Source organism: Falco punctatus (genome assembly GCF_963210335.1).
Source record: "Falco punctatus genome assembly, chromosome: 8".
Classification (NCBI taxonomy): Eukaryota; Metazoa; Chordata; class Aves; order Falconiformes; family Falconidae; genus Falco; species Falco punctatus.
Genome location: NC_137588.1, coordinates 58676261 through 58698216, shown reverse-complemented (window position 1 = coordinate 58698216; position 21956 = coordinate 58676261). Strand labels below are relative to the sequence as shown.

At 59.2% G+C, this 21956-nt stretch overlaps 1 protein-coding gene across 1 annotated transcript in view; it reads left to right on the top strand.

The window, feature by feature from the left end:
* The first annotated feature begins 17 nt into the window (after nt 1-17).
* SYNPO (synaptopodin) overlaps nt 18-21956 on the top strand; it is a 35579-nt gene continuing 13640 nt past the window's right edge. Inside the window, exon 1 of the mRNA XM_080399433.1 lies at nt 18-20917. Coding sequence (XP_080255559.1) covers nt 20443-20917 — 475 coding nt within the window. The 5' untranslated portion in view covers nt 18-20442. The remainder of the gene's footprint in view (nt 20918-21956) is intronic.

Sequence of the window (21956 nt, the reverse complement as noted above, 5' to 3'; positions counted from 1 at the left end):
GCTTTTGGGCCCATCTTTGGGGGGCTTTGGGGAGGAAGGGGGGTGGGGGGTGGGAGCAGCCCTTCGTGCACGAGGTGGCAGCAGCTGTCTAGTCCTGGCTCTGGCCACGCTGCACAGCTGCCCGCAGCCTCGTGTTCCCGGGACAGCATCCAGCGCCGGCTGCGTTAGCGGTGGCGCAGGGATTTGGGGGGGAAGAGGGGGGATCCTGCTCGCCTTCCCCCCCTCGCCCGATTAGCCGGTCCCTGCTTGCCAGAGCCTGCCCGCCTGTCTGCTGCCTCCCCGCCGCCTTCCGCAGCCTGGCCCCTGCGAAGTGCTGGAGGAAACGAAGACGGAGCCTAATTAATCCCAGCCGGATTTGTTTGAACCTGTCGGAGTGACAAACGATGTGCGGTGCCGCAGGAGCTGCTGGACGGAGGAGAGGGGGCTGCAAGGGGAGAGCTGTGGGCTGCCTGCCTGGACAAGGAGGCTTTGAATTTTTGGCTGCGCTGGAACAAAGCCAAGCCAGGCACCCTACCAGCCCCTTAGGCACGGTTCCCTTCCTGGTGTCCCCGAGCCCAGGAGAGAGCGGTGGGGCTGTTCCCTGGCCCCCATCGTCCCCATCCAGCCCTGGGTTATGGGCCCCTGGCTGCCCCAGGTGGGACCAGCTGCTGCCCAGCTTAGCCTTGAGTTAATTGCTTATTAATTAACAGGGCCAGAAGTACAGCTCAGCCCCATGTGATGGTCCTTGGTTGCCCTGGAGGATGAGGAGTGCTCTGCCCTCCCATGGCCTCAGGAGAGCCGTGGGGGAGGAAGGTCTGTCCCTCTCACCCATGGCCTGCCTTGGCACTGGTCCTGTTTTCTAGCTTCTGTGTCTGCCGAAAACATGCAACCTTGGTGAAATCTGCACCGGGCTGGGCATGGGACAGGGGCCGGGTGGCTGTGGCTGGCAGGGCCTCAGGGGGAGTGGGACCCCTGGCCAGCATCCACACTCTGGGCTCGAACCCTCCATGGCCCTGAGCAGCTCCCCTTCTGTGGCTGGGGGCTGCTGGGGCTGCACTTGCTGTGGCCTCATCCTGCAGATGCGCTGGAGAGCCCAAAGCAGCCCCAAGCAATTAACTCAAGCAATTGTTTATTGCCCCTGGGGGCTGCATGGAGTAGCAGGTGGGAGGCAGCAGCTTCCTGGGCATCCTGAAGGTCACAGGGCTGAGCTTGAGGCTGCTCCAAGCCCCCTGCAGCCCCAGCCTGCCGGCGGGACTGTGGTGGCCATGGCAAGGGCTGGCTTTCCTGCCCATGATGTGTCGCTGCAGGGTCAGGTCCAGCCCTGCACCTCAATTCATCCTGCGGCCATGCCCTGACACATCCCTTGTCCACGTCCTGATATATCCCATGTCCGTGCCCCAACACATCCTGCATCCTCCCTGGCTGCTTGGGGATGTGCTGGTCAATCCCCACTGCAGGCAGCTGCAGGAGGGACGTGGAGCCTGGGCTGCTGTTTGCATGGGGTCAGAATTATTTCAATCAAAAAATGTCTATACTATGGTTTTACGTTGGAGAAATCTCACTGTGACCCTCCCCACCAAGCTAACCACCTCCTCTTTCTGCTCCCCCAGAAGAGGTACGTGAAAGGGGCCAAGTCTGGCAAGTACTAATCCGTCCAAGACCTTGGCTCTGGAAACCTAGCGAGGGAGTCAGGAAGGGCCTTGGAAACGGCTTTCACGGGGAGAAGCAAGGGTGGGTTTGCACCCTATAAATAACAGAGATCGCTGACCGCGGAGGAGCCCCTTACTCCCCAGGGAAAGGCATCCCCAGACCAGATGGCTGGAGGTTAAAACCAGATGATGCAAATATTTCACACCACGGCAGGATTGCGAAAGCAGTGATGCCTTTGCCTTCTTCCACAAGTCTTCCCTCCAGGCCGGGGACCTCCTCCCAGGGGATATTGTCATGGATGTGGGGTGTGGGTGTGACATACCAGGACTCGGTGGATGGGGAGGTGGCAGAGTTGCTGCTGGTGGGGCCCTGGCTGTGGTCAGGCTCCTGCTGGGATGATGGATGATCTGATCTCCTGGAAGGTCAGCTTTGGGGCAGCCGAAAGCCTCCTGAGACCCTGCAATGTCACCCAGCAGTGCTGTGTGCTGGGAGAGGACGGTGGCCGAGCCGGCCCTGCCAGAGGGCTGTGTGCTTTTGCATGACCCCTGCGGCTGCTGGGACATGACCTTGGCTCTCCAGCCCTGGCACTCACTGCATCCTTGTCGTGGGACCTGTGACCAGAGCAGGGACAAAGACTCTAGGCAGGGAGGGAGGGAATTGTGCAAGGCACCAAGTCCTTGAATAAGAGCCATGCAAAATATTTCTCCCAATGTCTCCCGTGATTTTGAAGTGACGTATTTACAATTTGCGATAAAATAACGCTAAATTCTGGTCCCTGAAAAATGTCAATGTGTTTTTATTATATGTTCATCTACCCCTGGATTACAACGCTGATAGAAATCTTTTTGTAGCAATTGCACCTTTTCCTGTAAAGATTTATAGACCTTGTTTTGAAGATACAGATGTATAGAATGTCTTCTATGCATTAGAAGACATTTATATACAAGATATTTACAACGCCTAAGACTGTAAATATGAGTCGCCTATTTAAATGTCACAGCCTAAATCAGAAAACGCTGGAGATGTAAAATAGATCTGAAATGTCAAAGGACAGATGATAAAAAGATGTTTCTTCCACCCAAGAAAATTGTCTTGTAACCACTTCCTATTAATCCTGGCTTTCCGGTGGCTGTAGTTAACCCAGTTCTGTGAGTTTTTGAGACAGACACGGTGGTGAGCAGCTTGGGGCTGTGACCCTGGGGAGCTCTGCTGGGAGCCGGACCCCCCCAGCCCGACAAAGCTCCTGGGCTGATGCCCCCCCTTAGCATTCCCCTCATCCCAGCAACACGTCCCCCCTCTCTCCCCACCTGCTGCCTCCCCCCAGCTCCATCCTGATCCCGCCGCCCTCCTGCAAGGCGCCTTTGTCCCTTCCTGCGCCGTTTATTATTAAAACCAGGTGTCGGAGCAGCTCCAAGCCTGGGGGGAGCTGGAGCTGCTTCCCAGGGGTCTCGGGTCAGGGAAGCGGCAGGTTGTCCCCCCACAAAGGGGCTGCGGGGGGTGTGTGTGTGTGAACTGGGGGTCAACTCCAGCTCCCCAAGGAACAGGACTCTCTGGGGACCTGGTGCTCAGTGGCTCTCGCAGCCAGAGCTGGTGGAGTCAGTGATGAAGGGATGTCCTGATGGCTCCTGATGCAAGAGCTGCTGGCTGGCAAAGCTAGAACCGGGGCGGGGGGGGGGGGGTGGTGGTGGTGTTACATGAGTGGAAAAAGATAGGGGCTGATAAGGTGGTTCTGGTTTAATAATGCAGGGGACAGCTGGGAGGCAGGCGGAGCGGGGCCAGGCTGGGAGGCTCAGGGCAGCTTTAGGCTGAGGAAGGGCTGCGAGGTGATGCTGAGCCCTGGAGAAAAGCCAAAGCAGACATCAAGCAAGGTTCCAGGCGCTGAGGGTATACAAAGGGTGACAAGATGCGGGTGGCTCTATCTGACCTGGCAGCTTTTCATTCAGCAAACCCAGTTTCTAGCCACGTAAATGCAGATGTAACTTCTCTGGGCTCAGGGAGTGACAAAAATTATGCTGGTACCAGCACATTCCCACTGCCGAGGGACTGGCACTGCTGGGGAGGTGTAATTCAACCCACATAATATATAGGCTTCAACCATTTTAATAGTTTTCCTCCTCTTTTTAAGCCTTGCAACGACTCGGCACTGTTTGCTGGTGCAAAGCAAGCCGTGGGCTGCTTGCCTCTCCCCTGCCCGTTGGCCCCAGACAGGGATGCTGCCTTCTCCAAAGACCTCAGCACTGCCCAGAGCTGCTGCAGCATCCCCCTGTCCTCGTTCCTTCCCGGGACCATGCCTATGGCCCCTTTGCAGGGCACTTGGGGAGTGAGAGAGGAGAAACCGGGGAGCCAGGGCTGCTAGAGGGGCTTTCCAGCTTCAGGTGCAGAGGAGGGAAATGTTAAAGGGTTTCTCAGTGTTTCACAGCTTGCTTGAATTTCACCACTGGTCCCTACCCACGCACTGCGGGGGCAATGCTGCTGGAGCCACTGGGGCTTGGAGAGCCGTGATGTGGGTCCCAGCATCCAGGCAGCTGGGGAAGGGTGCTCAGGGGTGTCTTCCCCCTTTGCATGGAGACGGCAGAGGGCCCACCACAGCCCCCATCTTCCCAGCCCTTCCTCTGCAGCCAGCACAAGCAGCCCAGCCCTGCTGACCACCCAGGTGTACTGGGCTCACCGCAGCCACCCTGGGACCCTCCAGCTCCTCGTCCTTCCCTGCCACCCCCACCCACCCACCCTTGCCTGGGTTTGCCGGGGCGCTTTCCCCACACCGACCCTTCCACGCAGGGCATCGCTCCATCCTCCCCTACCTTGAGTCCCCTAGGGCTGGTGACCACACAGGTGCTGTGCAGCCAGGCGGCAGTGCCACAGCCAGACCCTGCAGCAGAGAGGGGACAGGCTGGTCCCTGTCCACGTGCAATGCCACTGCCACACACGCGCATGCTCCCCTGCAACACACCATCCCCAGGGCCTCTGGGGAGATGCTCTGACGGCCCATCCTGCCTGCATGGGCTCACGGGGGGAACAGGGAGCCAGGCAGGAGGATGATGATGCCGGCAGCTGTGAGAGCCAGGCTGTCTCCCTGGTCTGCTCCACGTGTTGTGCTGGGGAGAGGCCCTGGGCACCCAGCTCACAGCTGCTCGCAGCTCCCAAACCCCTCCATCTCCTCCTCAGCCCCAGAAAAAAAGGAGGGTGAGAGTGGGACCACCCTTGCCTGCAGCCTGCTTACTGAGGGCGGCGGGGACAGCAGCTGCCCCCTTATTTCAGCAGCGCTGGGAGAGCGATTTCTGGGCTCCTCCTCGACACGGATTCACAGCCGCCGGCACTGGCTGGTGTGCCGGAGTGTGCAGTGCTATCGGCACGGAGATGAGACCTGCTGGCTCTTGCAGCAGATGTCCGGGGGGGTCCCAGCTGCGTACCCCCGTGCAGGTGAGCAGGTTGTTCCTGGGGTCCCATCAGCCAGGATGGACTGGGAGGGAGCCCTGCAGTGCAAAGGCCGGTGCAGTCCATGGGTGCACAGGGGCCTTTGTGGGGGGCTTGCAGTGGGGATGGGGTGAGGAGCAGCACGGTGAGCCAGACCCCTGCTCCAGGCTGCCACCGGGGTCTCTTCCCTGGGCCACACACATCCACATGGATATTTATACAGGATGGGAGTGGAGCATCCAGCCCCACACGGCCATGTGCCTCCCCGTGTGCTCCCCCCCAAAAGCCACACAGACCCAACACGAATCAAATGCCTCAGAATGAGCCAGCATAAATATTTTATGGTAAATTACCAAGGCTAATAATTATAAAAATCTGTACTTATGACCCAGAGCCAGGGAAAGATTTCCAAGCAGCTGGTGACCACATGGGTGACAGTCCCCTCCTGCTCCTCGACTGGGCTGACGGACCCCTCCCCATGCATGGGGACCAGCCTAGGGGTAGAGAGCGGGGGGGGGTCTGGGGGTGGGTGTACTCCCCTGGTTGTGGTGCTGGGGTTGCTGGGGGGGTTCTGTGAAGCCACATGGAAGGGCTAGAGACAGGATTTCCCACCATGGTGATTGCGCTGCTGGGGTTTGGGGGACAGCAGGGGGGTGGGGGGTGGGGGGTGGGGCTTGGCTTCCTGCCCACACAGCCCCACTCTGGGGGCCCACGTTATCTTATCTCTGAAGGAGTTGGGGAAGACAGCATTGCAACTGGCAGGGGAGAGGCTGGGGTGGACGAAGGAGAGAGGACAAGGAGGGATGGCCCTGGCTGGCTGTGGGGTGGGTTTGTTTTACCCATTTGACTGCTCAGAGGTGATTTTTGGGATGCAGCCATCCCTCCTCAGCCAGCAGGAGCCAGACCTGCCCTCGGCCTCCGGCTCTGCCTATCCCGGGGACTGTGGGGATGAGACAGTCCTGGGGGGGGAATGTCTTAGACCTGGCTACACGCTTGGGGCTGGACGAGGCACGTGCCAGGCGAGCATCCCCATCCCTGCCCTGATGGGGACCACAGCCCAGGGAGGGGACCCAGCAGAGGGTGTGGGAAGCTCTTGCCGTTGCTTTCCCTCCTTTCTCCTCCTCCGAGCATTAGTTGGGATGAGCACAGCGAGTGTGGTCACACACACCCCGGCATCACTTAGTCCCTTCCCTCTCCTTGCAGACCCTCGTGTGACTGTCCCCATCGCAGCTCTCCACAGCTCCTCTTCATCACCCTGGCCACTGCTGTGGCCCCATCTCCCTCCAGAGCAGCTGGAAGGAGGAGAGATTTGGGCAGCCTGACCCCACTCATTGCTTCCCCTTTCCCCCCGCCTTTTTCCCTTCCTCCCTGCCATGATTCAGAGAAAAAAACTGGCTGGATTTCGGGTCAGCACCTGGCTCTCCTCCGGGTTAATGACTCAGTCGACAGCAGCGGCATCCACAGTGCTGGCCCCGCTTGGCTCCACTCGCCCAGCTTCAGCAACAATGATGTTGGCCTTGAGCAAGCTTTTGCAGAGCAGCGGCTCCCTGCGCACCCGGCAGGGATTGACTTAGGCAGTGACCAGTGGAACAGGGAGGGAGAAGCAGGGAGGGAGTGAAGGGGGCCAGCCATCGCTTGTCCCCAGCTGGGGCACTTAGGAGTGTTTGGTGAACACCTGCACGCACCGAGGGCTGAAGGGGTTGTTGCTGGAAGCGGGTAGATGTTACCAGCCAGCCCCAGATCTCTGCAGGTGGGTGCGAGCATCCCACCCACACCCCCTTGGTGCTAAGCAGCTTCGGGGGGAGCACCCAGCCCCTCCACTGCCTGGGGGTCTGAGAAGGGCTGGGGATGCCCTGTCTCACCCAAAAGCTTTGATCTGCTCCTTGGGGGATACGGCTCCCGGCCCCTTGCGACCATTACCCCCCATCCCCTGGGATGCTCAGGTGAGCTGACCCACTCTCAGCCCTTCCTCTGTGTTACTGGGAGACGTGCGCAGGCGGCGGCAGCCCTTGGCTGAGCGCGGACCTTGGCTTCCAGCAATCAACAGGAAATGGGAGATGGATTTCTCGGCAAACTGGGCTTTCCATAAACAGTCTGAGGGGCCGACCAGCGTCGGCGGGAGCAGCACAGAGCCAGGGCCGGGCTTTACAGCTGTTTATCACATTTTTCTGCTTTCGTTTCCTCCCCAGCTCGGCAGCTCGGGGTTCGTTTTCTCCAATGTGCAAGTTGAGCACTGTCAGATGGGCTGCTGCCATTCCCAACCTGATGCACCCATGATGCTCCCACGGGAGCAGGATCAGGACAGCCAGCATCCCATGGGTCCTGTGCCCCACTCAACCTGGGTGCGAGGTGCCAGAATCCACCCCAAATCCTTTCCAAATCTTAAATCCAGCTCCCATCAGGCCCCCTTTGCTTTGGAGCACATAACCCAGCTCTGCGGCATCAGGGGTCTCTGCCCCAGGCCAGCCGTTAGCTAACCAGACCTCACCGGCACACAAGCCTCCAATTTCTCGGCAATCAGGACTTAAGAAAATACAAACTGACCCTGAGAGGTGAGAGAGGACTGGGGGAGGCAATGCTGGGCTTTCCGCCTGCTTCTCATTAGCAGCTGCTTGTTCAGCGCCGTCCCCACTCCCGCGTCCCACCCTGGGGAGCTCGGCAGCTCCGGCATTTCCCAGTGATGGTTTGCCTGTCTCAGACAACCACAAGATGAGAGATTTAGTTGTAGAACATCCCTCCATCCATCTGTCCATCCCTCCCAGCAGGACAGAGCTGCCTCATACCCGTGCATCCTCTGCGACCTACGCCGGCATCCTGGGGCACTGATCCTGACTCGGGGGCTGCCCCCGTCCCCATCCCCATGCACAGCCTGCCCCGGGGGACAGCCGGGGCTGTGTTTTCGGGTGGTGGAGGTTGGTGCAGGGTGGTGGGGTCAGCCGGTGGCATGGGCCCCGTTTGCTGAGCCGAACAAAGGGGCTTTCTTTCAGCTGGGGCTCGGGGGGGAGCACGGCCTGTCTGGAAACGAAGCCGCCTGCGTCAGAGGCAGACAGCGGCCGGACGGGGGGTTCTTCCAGAGGGCAGGAAAAGCGGCGGCAGCGGCAGCGGGGCTGTGCCAGAGCCCCCGGGGGAGCTGCTGCTGGGAGCTCTGCAGAGGAGACACCTCGGGACCCTGATGCCCCTAGCCCCAGGCTGCCCACAGCCATTGCCAGGAGGACGCTGGGTGCCCTGGGGCCGATGCGTGGCTGCTCTCCTCATCCCATGATGCCACCATGATGCCAGCGGTGCCGCCAGTGTACCCCACAAGCCAAGCAACCCCCAGCTTCGCAAAATATTTTTATTTTTTGGCTCTGAAAGGCACAAAAATGCTCCATGGAAAGGTGGGAGCAGGCACACAGGCAGACGTTAAAGCAAAGAGTGAGAGACCTGGCACAACACCAATTTTGGCAGGTCAGTGTTGCTGGCAAGTGCCAGCTCCCGTCTCCTCCCCACAATGCCAGGTACAGCCAAAACCTTCCCACAAAAGTCAGCTGTGTGACCGACCAACACACAAGCAGCTCTGTGCAGCCGTACAGGCGTTGCTGGCGTGGCCATCCGTGCATGTTTTGGCACCAAAACGCACATCCTATTTCCATGTGATGGATGTGCAAGAAAATGTGCTTGCCGGTGTAGAGGGGATGTGGATGGTGGGATGGGGTCGGGAGCAGGGCTGGCAAGGGAGGCAGGGTGCTCAGATATGGGGCTGGCCAAGGAGAAATATTGCCTGGAAACGGGCTTGGCTGGACCGGGGCTGTGTTTGGGAGGAAAGCTGGTATGTGGGTGTGTTAGTGCGTGAGGACGTTGGGCTGGGGAGTGTGTTGAAACAGAAGGGTTTGATTTTTTCATTTGAAATGGCTTTTCTGGTCTCTTGGGATATAAAACGAAACGTTACCAAAGGGAAGAAAAAAAGAAAAGGGAAAAAATCAGCACTAACTGTTCCTTTCCACCACGAAAAATCTCCTTTGCTGTCACATTTTTTGCTTGCTTGTTTGTTTTTCAGCCTGGGTGTGAAGCTGTGCCTCAGAGGCTCACATGTCCCTGTGCTTGTGCTGTGGCTTTGCCACCCCCAGGCTGCCAGGAGGGGATGGTCTTTGAGAAGCCACGCTGCGGGGATGCTCCTGGCCAGGGATGTCCCGGCATGCGGGATGACAACAGTCACATTACCCAGCCTTTGGAGGAAGGAAGAAACCTCATGGATGTAGCGCAGTGCCCAAATGTTACAGGAGTGCAACCAAACAGTACCTGATCCTGCAGCGAGGGATGCTCATGCCAGGGGGCTGCACGTGGGTGCCCCCAGCCCTGCATCCCTGTCCTCAGCAGGAGCAAGGGGCAGCTGGCACAGGCGTGGGGGGGGATGCTCCAGTTTATTCATGCCATCATGCTTGACCTGGTATGACAGCATGGTTGTGTGGTGGGAAGCTCCTGCAGGGTTCGCTTTTGCAGCCATAAATCAGAAGAGCAGCTTGTCCATGGGCCAGCTCTCCCGGGGAAGGATGCTTCCATCCATGCAGGGCTTTCAGGGCTCCACCCCGGCCCCTCCGCGGGTACGGGCACAGGCAAGGGCTGTGGGTGTCAGAGGTGCTAAGCCATGTGTGGGTCCCTGGCACAGCCTGTGCTCCTGCCTGCCCTGCCTGTGCCGGCACAGCCGCCAAGAAGTATTTGGATCCATATTCCTATTCCCACAGAATTTACCCCCTGGATTCCCACTTTTTATTCTTTCTGGCAGTATTTGGTTTGATTTGTCCTTGGTGAGGTGTTGGAGCCTGTGGGGCAGCGTGGCTGGAGGCATCCCAGCTGTAGCTGCTGCTACCCCACACTGGCCACCACATCCCCCACGCAGCTCTCCCAGTCCCCTCTCACGGTGCAAGCGGCACCCAGGGGTGCAGATGCCAACACCCCCCTCCCCCCGGGAGGGCACTGGGCCAGCCTGCTCCAGGCATTGCCCCGTCTCCACCACTTCCCAGCTCCCCGCCAGCTCCAGGAGTGCCCTGAGCCCCAGACCCCACTGATTAGAGACATTTAACATTCCTCCTAACGCCAAAGGGATATTTTATCAGCAGGTTTTTTTTCCTGCAGACTATTTTCTTTTCATGAAAACATTAAATGGCCTGAGAGATAAGGAGCAAATTTATAGCAGTTCACACCGAAGCAGCCAAGACATTGGCAAGGAAAAAATGCCTTCCCTCCTGCTACCCGCCTTCCCTCGCATGCTCCCCACCCCGACCGCTTCCTCTCATTCTCTCCAAATTCTCTTGACTCCCACGACAAACGCAGCCATCCCGTCCCGGCTTTTCCTGCCCTGTGGCAGTGCTCGATGCGAGGTTGCCCACCGAGGGGGGGCTGTGGCATGAAGAGGTGCCAGCATAGTCCTGCTCACCATTGCCCTGGGGATGCTTGCAAGGACTGCCTGCTCCTGGGGTGATGCAGCCTCGTGTCCAGAAGCCCTGGCACGAAGATGGATCCAGGCTGTGCAAAGCCTGCCTCGCCTTTAAAAATGAGCCAGTCTAAAATTGGGTTGGTGTTAACTGTGGGTCTGGGCAAGACCTGCAAGCCCTCCCCTTCCCTCCCCCAATAAAGCATCCCTTGTTCCATCCCTGCTTCTGGGAGCTGCTCAGCAAACCAGTCCCGGGGCTCACAGACCTGTAATGTTTAACTTACCAAAATCTGCAATAAATTTTCCTAGCGGCCCCCAATCAGCTGGCCCCCATCCGCCGGCGCTGCAGGTTTATGAGCTCTGAAGAGCTATAAAGGCCTTTTACTGGCTGCGTTTTTTATTTCAAATTAGAGTGTGACTGGATAAACACCGGACAAAGTACTGATTTACCGGGCAACCCTGCACAGTGCAGAGCTGGGGGCTCTGGGACAGGCTGAACTGTGGTCCCGTGGGATGGACAACATGTCCTTCACCCTGGCCGAGCTGGACTGATGCCTTTGCCACCCCGGCTGGCCAAAAACCCGAGGGCTGGAGAAGGGGAACCTGCTTCAGGAGCCCCAGGGGGTGCCAGGGCAGGTGGTGGGCTCTACCGAAGGGCCCCAGTGCTGAAGGAGCCACCCAATCTGGCCAAAACAGAGCACATCAGTGGTCCCCTCTGTCTCAGCCCCTGCTTGGAGATTTGACACCAGTTGATGTCCTCTCCTGCCCAGAAGGTTGAAGCCAATGTCTCTTCTATGGGAATAAGGGAGGGATGCAATGCTAGCTACACCAGATGTCCCCATCCCACGTTGAGGTGGCCAGTGGTGAGCAGTGCCAGCCATCCTCTGTTCTAGGGACCTGGAGGTGTCCCTTACCTGCTTGCAAAAGCTGTGTCACCCTTTTGGACAGGCACCATGGTTTGAACCCGGGTGCCACGAAGGGAGATGGAGTGGGAAAATGGGTGAACAGCATGAGGGTACGCAACATGGATATTTTCCATCCCTTCCCTGATGGCACCTTGCCTGCTTGCTGCTCCCAGGGATAGTCTTGTGTCCTCAGGGTGCAGGCAGGGAGGGACCACATTGCCAACCCTCCTCAGCCCCTCTCTGCCACTGTTAGTCACAGATCTGTGGGGACCATGGGGCTCTGCCGTGTCCCCGGGACAGGACAGCTGTTTGGGGTCTCAGACCCCCAGGCACGGTGGGGCCAGTTCCCCCCACCTCGGAACAGGGACATGCCACATGTTCTGAAAACAGGGACCCCCTTTCCTGGCCTTGAGTCTGGGGGGTTGGCTGCTCTTTTGGAGGGACAAAATCATGCAGGGGGGTGATCCCAGTGAAGCCAAGAAGTTTTCCAGCCTGTAATTAAGGGTTCCCCCCCTGACCCCTGCAGGGAGGGGTGCCGGGGCAGAGGGGACACTTGCTGCCGCCTGCAGCCCCCCAGGACAGGCACTGTGCCCCAGAGCCGAGCGTGGGGCTGTGCTCCCAGCCGCCGCGAGCGCTTGAAGAATATAGGTGGTTAATGCCTTCAGCATGTATGAAATATCCCATATGCTGGGAAACAAAAGGGGCTCTGTGCTATTAAAGTTTCATTTCCCCACTCCCCTCCTCCCGCCCCTCTCCCCCTGTACACCCTGCCCTGCGCAGCGCGGCTGGAGGAGAGCAGGCGAGGAGACCTGGGCGCTGCTGGCCCCCAGCTCCCAGCCAGGACCCCGGGCTCTGGGCACGGCGGGGGGAGTGTGGGCTTGATACCCCCCCCCCCCCCCCCCCCCGGCCCAGCTGGAGCACATGGAGAGCAGAAAGCTTTGCTTCCCCACGGGAGAAAAAGGAAGGGGAAAGAGGTGAGCATGGCGAGTACGAGCATCCCCGGGCTTAGCGGGGTTGCCCTGGGCTCCGTGGCCGTCCCAGCAGGATGCTGGCCGGGGATGGCACTAAGTGCCTGCGGGGGCAGAGCGACATTGCAGGACATGCTCTGGCACGAGCATCGGCAGACTCCAGGACAGAGGGGCCTCCCAGCAGAGCAGAGGGTGGAGGTGGGCTTCCCCAAGACCCCTGGCATGTTTTCCCCAGGATGGGGGCTCTCTTGGCTCCTCGATCCCGTGCGGGATGGGGTGCCTCCTTGCCAGCCTCCAGCCTGCCCTCGGCCGGGAGGGCTGGGGATTTGGAGGGCGGGAGCAGACCTTTTCCCTAGGACCCCCTGGAACCACCGGGAATAGGATGAGCTGCTGTGGAACTGTGCTGGAGAGAAGAGACGAGACGGGGAAAGGAGGAGGAGAGCAGCACCGGGCGGGGGGCTTGGTGGCATCAGAGCCAGCCCAGGGAGGCAGCCCTGTGCCCTGGGGGGACCCCGGCACCCCATCGGTGTCTCCTCACAGGGACAGCCCTTCATCCTGGCTGGTCCCCTGGGGGTCTGCAGGGTTTGGCTCTAGCAGCTCCCAGGGCTGCTGGCACTGGTCCCCTGGGCTCCTGAAGGGGTTAAGAGAAGAGAGGAAAAGCAGAGAAAGAAAACAGAGGGTTGGGAGAGAGCAGCTCGGTCAGGGGGCTGTTTGCACTGGCTTGGATGTGTCCTCAGCGTGTTTATTCCTACTGCACAAGCACTTTTGCCAGAACGAGAGCCAGACTGCTGAGCATGCTGCGCACACACATATACGCTGCTGCTGTCGCCATGCATGCACAGCCCCATCCTAAAATGCTTCCCCAGTTGCACCCTTCCTCTTCCACCTCCTGCCCATTTCCCCCTGCATTACAAAATGCATGGGGACCCCTCTGAGTAGCGATGGTTGGTGGCTGTGCCCTGGCCTCGGGGACCCCCAGAGCCCAGCCCCTGCTCTCCTGCCTCGCCTGTCCCTACCCTGCCTGTGCTGGCTGGGCTTGCAGCCTTGGGCGAGCCAGATGGGAGCAAACCTCGTGTCCCAAGGCCACCAGCCTGCTGTGCTGCTGGGGCCAAGGCCTGGGAACGGGCATGTGCTGGGGTTTGGCTGCTTTCCTGGGCTGGAAAGAAAACACCTCCCTCCCTGGGATGCTCTTTGTTTCCCATGGACTGACCCGAGTGCTGCCTGTGGGGCTGAGAGGGGCCAGACCCTGCACTCGGCTGTGCTCAGTCACTGTCTTCTCACTGTGCTGCTAAAATGTCCTTTATCTGAGCCCTGGCAGTCCCCAGGCTGTGTGCAGCTATCTCTACTCTCAGGTCCCATCCTGCCTCTCTGGGATTAGAGCTGGGGACCAAGGGACCGGTCAGGGCTGCAGCTGTAGGAGCTGAAGGGGACCTGCTCCCCCTCTCTTACCAGCATGGTCCTGTTCCCCATCTGCCTCCTCAAGGCTTTAGGGTTTCAGGGATGCCTGGAGGGGGAGGTCACTGCTGGGAGAACAGAGCTGCTGGTGCTCGGTAAACCTTGGCTGAGCCTGCAGCTCTGCCGCTGACCTTGCATCTATGCGTGGGCAGGTCGCACGCTGTGATCCCCGCAGCCCTGGGTCGTGGTCCCTTGTTTGTCTGCTCAGGGGGAGATGGTGGGGCTGCAACAGTGGCAATCACGGCTGTGAAATCAGGCAGTGGCTCATGCTGCGCTGGCCCCCAGGATGGTCCAGGAAGCTCCGCAGCCCCTGGGCCCTGGGAGGCTGCGATGCTCTGTCTGCCGGTTGTCCCAGCTTGGGCAGCCCTGAATGCACAGGGGTTGATTAAACTGGCTTTTTCAGCCCCTGTGGGTTTAGTTAATGGGTCCTATTTTAAATCTGGTAAGGCTGAGCTCCCTGGGGCTAACGGCTGCAGGATGAGCCCTAACCCCGCTGCAGGACAAGTCCTAACCCCGCTGTGGGATAAGTCCCAACCCCGCTGCAGGAGGCTGGCCTGCCCTCCCCACCCAGGCAGGCTTTTGGCACAACAGACAAGCACCCTGACAGCTGGGGGGGACCCCATCCCCACTGTGCTCACCTGCAGTACCGGGATTTAATTTAATTAGTGAGCATTCGTCATCACTCCCCAGAAAACGTTCAGTGGTATCACTTGGGAAAGGCATGAAGGCGCAGTCGTGCCAGCCCTCCCTCCAGCATCTGCTGCTGGAGCTCCATGGAGAAATCTGGGTGTGGGACCTGCTGTGCCGGCGAGCCGGTGGCTGCACAGGCAGAGCTGATCCCGTGTGATGGGTAATGAAGACGAGCTGCCCGGGGCAGGCAGGGATGTGGGGAGCCTGGGAGCCCGGGAACTGCCGGTACCCAGCTTGCCGAGCCGGCTCACTCTGGCATGGCCGGGCTCTGCTTTGCATCCGCTGTGGTACCAGCCATGGGAGAGCCATGCCAGGCTGCCAGCCAGGCTGCTGGACCCAAACCAGTGTGAGTCTCCTTGCCCTGCCTCCTCCCGGATGGCTGCCTCCGCTTTGTGTGTCCCAGGGGCTGGAAGGAGCCCCAGGTTCACCACTCAGCCCTGAGCAGGTTTATAGCAGCGGGGACAGGCTTCCCTGCCTCGGCTGCCACCAGCCCTGAGCTTAGTCTTTAAAGCTGTCCTCTCTCTCAGACGTCCCTGCTTTTTACATCTTATTTCATCTTTGACAAGGCAGAGCTTCAATTTCATCCCTGGCTTCCCACAGCTGATGGCCCTGTGTCCCTAAGCAGCAGCTGGCCAGGGGTCACTGGGGACAGCCACCCGTCTCAGTGGCACCTTGGGTTTGCACTGGGCTGCAGCTGGTGGGGCCTGGGGTCTGCAGCACGTGGCAATCTTGCTGCTTTGCTCCCCGAAACTGCACTGAGAAGAGCTCGGGGCAGCTGTGACAGCCGTGCTGGGGCTGTCCTCACCCCCAGGAACGCAGCAGCTGAAGCTGAAGTCAGTGTCCGAGAGAAGCAAAGGGCAGGACAGGCTGGGACCTGCCCCACGCAGGGCTGTGCTGTGCAGCCGGGGCACAGGCGGCTCCTGAGGTGGTCTGGATGGCACCCCCCAGGTCAGATGCCCCCCTTAGGGATGAGGGGAGGGGGTCAGGTGACTTCTGAATCCAGCCAGGAGGGCTGAGCAGGGTCAGTGTTGCTTAGCTGGAGTGCACAGGTGATGTTCAATGGATGTAAGTCTCAGTGGAGCACTGGAGTTTGCTGGACCCCCGCCTCCCGCAGCCTGGGGCCAGGAGGTGGTCTGAGCAGGGGAGGAAGGGAGCAGGTTTGCTGGGTGCTGTAACCTGACCAAAAGCATTCCTGGGAGCTGGGGCGGTGGAGCGGCTGCAAACACCCGCCCGGGCTTGGTATGGGATGTTTGTCCTGGGATGCAAAACACATTTCACCCAAGCCCAGCCCAGCTGACACCATGCTGCCCGCAAAGGGCCAGGCATCCCCCTCCCCAGCCTCCTGTCCTCCTCCCCAGCCCGCTGTCAGCTGCCGCAGTGCTGGGGAGCAGAGAGGTGAGCTACCCAGGGCGACTCCTGTCCTCCCTGGATGTGGAGGGCCAAAACCAGGACCTACGTGAGGAATCAGGCAGCGGTGCAAAGGGATGCAGAGCAGCACAAGGGGGTGCAGAGCAGCCCCTACAGTCTCGTCCAGTCCTTGCTTCCAGCGTGGGGTGGAGGAGGAAAGGACATGGTCCAGCTGTCCAGGATGCCACTATCCTCCTCTTCCTTGCTCTCCTCACTGCTTAATCAGGACAATTCCTCTGGTGTCCCGCAGCCCCCGTGCTGTCCTGGAGCATTTCTACTGCTGCTTCTCCCCACCAGCTGTGGGCAAGGGATGAGGGCGCAGCTCAGTGTGGGCACCTGCGTGCCGAGACTGGCAGCCCATGTCTCCACAGGCAGGCTGGGGTGTCAGGGACTGCGGGGGCTGCATGGGGACAGGCACTCAGGAATGTTGTTTTTTCCATCCTGGTTTCCATCAAGGTAGTAAATCAGCACTGCAAAAGGCTTTTGTTTTCCACAGCATGCTGCTGGCTGCTATGCCTGCCAGCCCCTGCCTCGCCTGCAGGAGCCAGGATGCGGCCATCCTTGCCCGCAATCCCAGGGCTTGCTCTAGGTACGGAGTCTGTCCTGGCCTGGGGAGGCTGGGGACCTGTCATGCCAAGGGAAGCAATCACATCACATCACAGTTTACTTGTGCCACTTTTCTGGGCCTTAGACCCCCACAGAGAGCCCTCGGCCCCCCAAGGAGTAGGCTTCCCTCCATCCATCCTGCACAGCCCAGCCGCATCCCTCCCTGCTGGAAGCGGTCCTGCTTTCCCATGGAAGGATGTTGGGGTGGCATGGAGTGACACCGAGATGTCCCCAGCCCTTTGGGGTTTAGTGATGGGGTCTTTGTGCAGGGGGGGCAGTTCAGCCATGCCTCTCCCTGGTACACAGCTCAGCAGCACGTCCTGGCCAGGTACCCAGGGGCCTGGGGGGGGATATTGGATTGCAGCAGATGGGAGAGTGTCTGGGCACAGGGTGGCCCAGGCGTGGCTCCAAATGCTGCTAGATGACAGCTAAACCTCAAAGACATCTCCCGTATCATCTGCAAAGGCAGCGCTCCCTTAAAGAAACACGGGGCCCCCCAGGGACATGTGGTTGCCCCTTGGGGATGCAGCTGACCCAGGGGATGCAGCTGGCCCAGGGGATGCAACTGGCCCAGGGTTCTCGCCCTGTGCAGTGCCACAAGGCGAAGGTGCCACGGGGGGGGAAGGTGCCCAGCTCCCCCAGGGGGACATTCAGCTGCTGGCACAGGAAAGGTGTGAAGATCCCGAGATGTATACGTCGTGGCTGGGCTATTTTGGAAAGGGACAGAGCTGATCTTGTGACTGGAGCTGGGGACTGGAAGTCTGGACATCAGGGTCCTGCCTGAGTGACAGCGACCTGCTGCTTGACCTCGAGGAAACCTGAGAGCCCCCACTGCTCTGAGGACAGCTTTCGCACCCCTTCCCACCCCGTCCCAGCTTGTTTAACGATGATGAAAACCAAGCGCTGGGCAGCGACATGGCTGGGGACAACACAGGAAACCAGGGACAGAGCCCAGGCTTGGGTGCAGATCCAGCCCCAACTCTATGGCATCCCTGTGGTTGGGCCACCCACGGTCCCCAGGGCTGTCCTGGAGGTGCACCCCATCTTTTTACAGCTGTGCCACCTTCTGCCTCTGTGCTGTGGCTGGGACAGGACCAGCCCAGGCACTGTGGTCCCCCAGGTCCCCCAGGCAGGTGTCGGGAGCAGATGGAGATGAAGACTTTCTGCAGACCCTGTCTCCCCTGGGCTCATCAGCCTGAATGCCAGCAACGCCTGCCAAAAATATTTGTGTGGGAGTTAACTAAGTTAACTTTAGTTTTCCTTTTTTCAATGGCAGGGGGGTGGCAGGGTGTGAGAAAGGCAGGTGGCGGGGCTGTGCATCACCCGCCAGCAAGTGGTGGGCAGGGAAAGAAGCTGAGCAAAAGGTCTCCCGGCTGCCAGATTTCAGCACTTTGTGAATTGAATAGTTTTTTATTATTATTCCCTCCCCTGGCACCATTTTGCAGCTTCTCGTAGGGACTCACTGCTGCTGGGGAGCATGAGGTGCTTCCCTGGGTGGGGGACAGTAGGCAGCTGATTGTTGGGGCTTTGAGCTGGGCACTGGTGCCTGACTCAAGCATCCCTTACCTGCTGGTTTGGTGCTGCACCCCTGAAGTGGTCCCCAGAATGAACCTCACACTCCTTTACAGCCTCATCTTGCAGGCAGGGGTCTGCACAGGTGGGCTGTTATCTCAGCCTGATTTTGTGGACGTGGCTGGTAATGCTGCTCCTCTTTGCTGGTGCAATGATGCATCCGGGGCATTTATACCCATCCTACCCAGCCGGTCTTGGAGCAGACAGGATCAGCCCCGCAGCTTTTGTAAAGCTGCATGTTACCCATAAATACTCCCTTCCTCTGCTGCTTGCAGAGCCCAAGAGCTGTGTCCCCCAGGGAGGTGGCTACCCTGCCAGCAGCTCTGCCACCGCACCCCCGCCACCGTGCCGGGCTCAGACTGGCCCCCAGCGAGGCAGAAGACGTGTGACTCGGTATTTCGGTGGCGTGGGTGGCCCCATCCCAGCAGCATGTCCTCGGGGAACGCCGTCACTCGGGTCTCGCCAAAGAGGGGTTTGTCTGGGGAGCGCCAGGACCGTGGACGCCCTCCCCGGGGTATGCCCATCTGCAGAAAGCGCTCCGGAAATGGAAGGGGGTGGCTTTGGGAGGTGGTTTTCAGAGTGGTACGGGCTCATCCAGCGAACTGCCGAGGCAGCTCCGGTGTAGGATGGACAGGAGTCGTGCTGCCTGAGAAACCTTCTCCCTAAGGATGGGGCAAGGGAGTGGGGAAACGGCAGAGTCGTTCTGAGAGGATCTCTGCTGACCGGGCTGGGCTGGGGCTATTTTCAGCAACTTTCTCTTTGTCCTCATTTGAGATAAGCCAGCCCCCTCCAGCTCCTAAAACTTGCCATGTTTCTAAGGAAAGATGTGGGTGGCTTCCCGCAACTATTGGGGCCCCGAATTACGTAAAGAGCAGGGTGAGATTCCTTTTTTAGAGAGAGACATTGAAATTTTCCCTCCAGGATCTCTTTGCAAATCCATACTGAATAATTGCATTAGAGCAAGGCGGGAGGAAGGGTTTCAGAAAGGGCAGAAGATTTCCTTTGGGCATTCTCAAAAAAATGCAGCCTTGCATTTGGGAAATGCCTGAGTGCCTGTTCAGCAGCAAAGTTTTCACTGGCTGTTTTCAAACCTGCCTTCATTTCCAAAATAACTTTCCTAAGGATGGGAAAAGTTTTGAGGAGAAGCTATGCGAGCCCCAGATGGAGCTGCAGGTCGTATTCCTGCCTGAGCTCAGCCTGTGGTGTTGAACCTGGTGCATCTTCTTATCTCACTGAAAAACTTTGCAATAACTCAGGGAGGGGGTTGGGTTGAACAGAAGCCTCTTTTCCTCCTTGGCTAGCTGTTAGGCTGGGAAATCCACCACGGTCCATGTGCTGTGGGTCTCCTGGCCGCAGTGATGCTCAGTGGGTGCTTCACTGGGACCCAGCCTTGCAGCGAGCGGGGGTGGGTGACGCTGCGCTGAGTGGCTGTGGAGGACTCACAGCGCAGGAATTTCCCCCGTATGCTGTAATCTGTATCCTGTCCTGGGAGTGATGACATCCCCCTCTCCCAGCTGATACCTCGCCTCTCGGCTGTGTTGGTGCGTGCATTTGTCATTCAGAAAGATTTATGCTCGGCAGAAGGGAAGCAGGTCTGTCTGCGCTTGTCCCAGTGCCGTGTGAGTCACTCAATGGTTAAACACAGCTTTGTTAGCTGGATGCTGGGAATTTCTCTTTCCAGGGGATGGAGGTGGGAGCCAGGGCTCCTGCTAACCCTGAGCAAACTCTTACGCAGGGAATGGGTTTCTTCCTTAAATGCTCCCACCTTCTGAGCAGCAACTGTCCCCCAGCACTGGCCACAAACAAGGGTGTCCACAGCCACCCCTGGGCTGCAAAAGCAAAGGGAGTTGGGCATCGGGCTCTGGGGAGGATGGATGGGCAAGGGGGCTGGGGTAGGGGGCATTTCCAAATGATCTGTTAGGGAGTGTTTGCATCTCAGGGGTCCCTCTTCACGGGGAGCAGTGCTATGGCTGGAGCCCAGACTGGGGACACTGGGAGCTGCTTTGCTAGCTGTGGCCAGAGGAAATCAGTGCATGAACAAGCATCCTCAATGCTCCCCCTCCTTCCTTTGCACAGGTCCTTGGACACTGCTCCTCTGTGTGCCTGCCTAGAAAAGAGAAATTCCTACAAAATCCTCCTTGCTGATGTGTCTTCTCTGGGCAGAACCCTACAGCTGGGTCTCTGAAAGCTGCCTGCTCCTGTGGCATCGTGCCTGGTCCTACTGCCTGCAAGAGGAGTAAAGCTGGGCTCGTGCCCAGCACGTGGCCATCTTCCCTCTTGGACACTGCCCATGCTCTGAGGGACACTGCCAGGGAGGAGCCAGCCCCCTGGCCATGCGGAGCTGGTCTGAAAGTCCATGGAGTGCCGGTGAAGGAGAGCTGCAAAGATGCTGAAGGCAAGGCTACGGCAGCCCTGTCTGCAAACCCAGCCTGGCTGCCCCACACCCAGCGAGGCTGTGCAAAAATCCCGTGTCTGTGGGGCGGCCAAAGGGGACCCCGAGGGGGACACTGTCTGCTGGCAGGAGAGGGGGAGCAGAGGGGAGCAGAGGTGCCATCAGTTCCGGGATGCCCCTGCCTTTGAGCCGGTCAAGCAAGAGGGATGTTCAGGGCCACTGGGAGGGAAGGCAAGCAGGAGCTGCCGGTGGGGGCCTGGGGGGCTCGGTGGGGACATACCGGGTCCCACGTTGGATGGCAGCAACCTGGCCTTGGTGGCTGAGCCCACAGGCCCCCCAGAATGCTCCAGCTCTGCCTCAGAGCTGCCCCCCACAGCAGCCAGCCCCACGGCCGACCCTAGCCAGGAGTGGAAAGTGGTGAAGATCCAACAGGTCCTCATCAACCCTGCCAGCAAGCCAAGGAAAGTGGGTAAGAGAAACCCCCTTTGGCCACCCCCCCTTCCCAAAAAGTGCTGCTGTGCTGCTGGGGCCAGGGCTGCTGCTGCCTGGCATGGTGGTGGGAATGCCTGGCTCTTCCCAGGGCCTCCGCTGGATTAGACGTTCCAGGCTCCCGGCCCAGCCGCTGGGACTTTTTTAGCCTGAGATGATCTCTCTGGCCTTAAAAATAAGGAGGAATCTGTGGCTTTTCTCAGGAGGGGGGTGGGAAGACGGTGGGAGGGTTCCTGTGATCTCCGAGTTCAACCAAACCCCAAGTGGGGCACAAGAGGGGTGGGCTTCCCGCCCCTCATCCTGGCCGTGGGGCTTGCCAGGACTCTGCAAAGGGGGGGTGATGAGGGCCAGCTCCTGGGGTGCTGCCTGGGACAGGGACATCTCAGTTGGGGTGGGGATGGACAAGCATTCATTACGTGGCTTGGGGCCATCCATCTCTTTTCAGCCCCTGGTTTAAAAATTAAGCACTTTATTTCAGGCTGGTTGCTTCCTACAATGCTCTCTGCCGTCGCCTCGCTTCACAGCCCTGTTTCGCAGCCGTTCCTCTCTGCCCATGACTGTCCCTTCAGCCATGGTGACACAAGCACAGGCACATATCTAGGGTTACTGTGGCCGCTCCCACTCCTGGACCTCCCCACCCAGGGGAGATGCTCCCACAGGATTAGACTCATCCTTTTACAGGCATTAGACCCATTTTTAAACCCTGTTTCCGCCCTTCTTTCTATTTTCCTCCTGCCCAGCTGTTATCTCAGCTGCCACGCGGCGCCAAGGCAGGTGTGTCACTGTCCCCATGGGATGGTGTTATCAGATGCTGCTGCTCTGCTCAGAGCCTGGTTTTCCCCAAGTAGCTCCCAGGATGAGGAGGGACGGCACCGGCTGGGGATGCTCAGCATGAATCTGGTGTCCAGAATCCATCCCCTCGCCTTTTTGGGGTGTCAGACATCCTCAAAACCAGCAGCTCCCTGGATGGGACAAGGGCTGGGAAGCTCAGCCAAGCCCTTTGGCTCACTGCTGCCCCA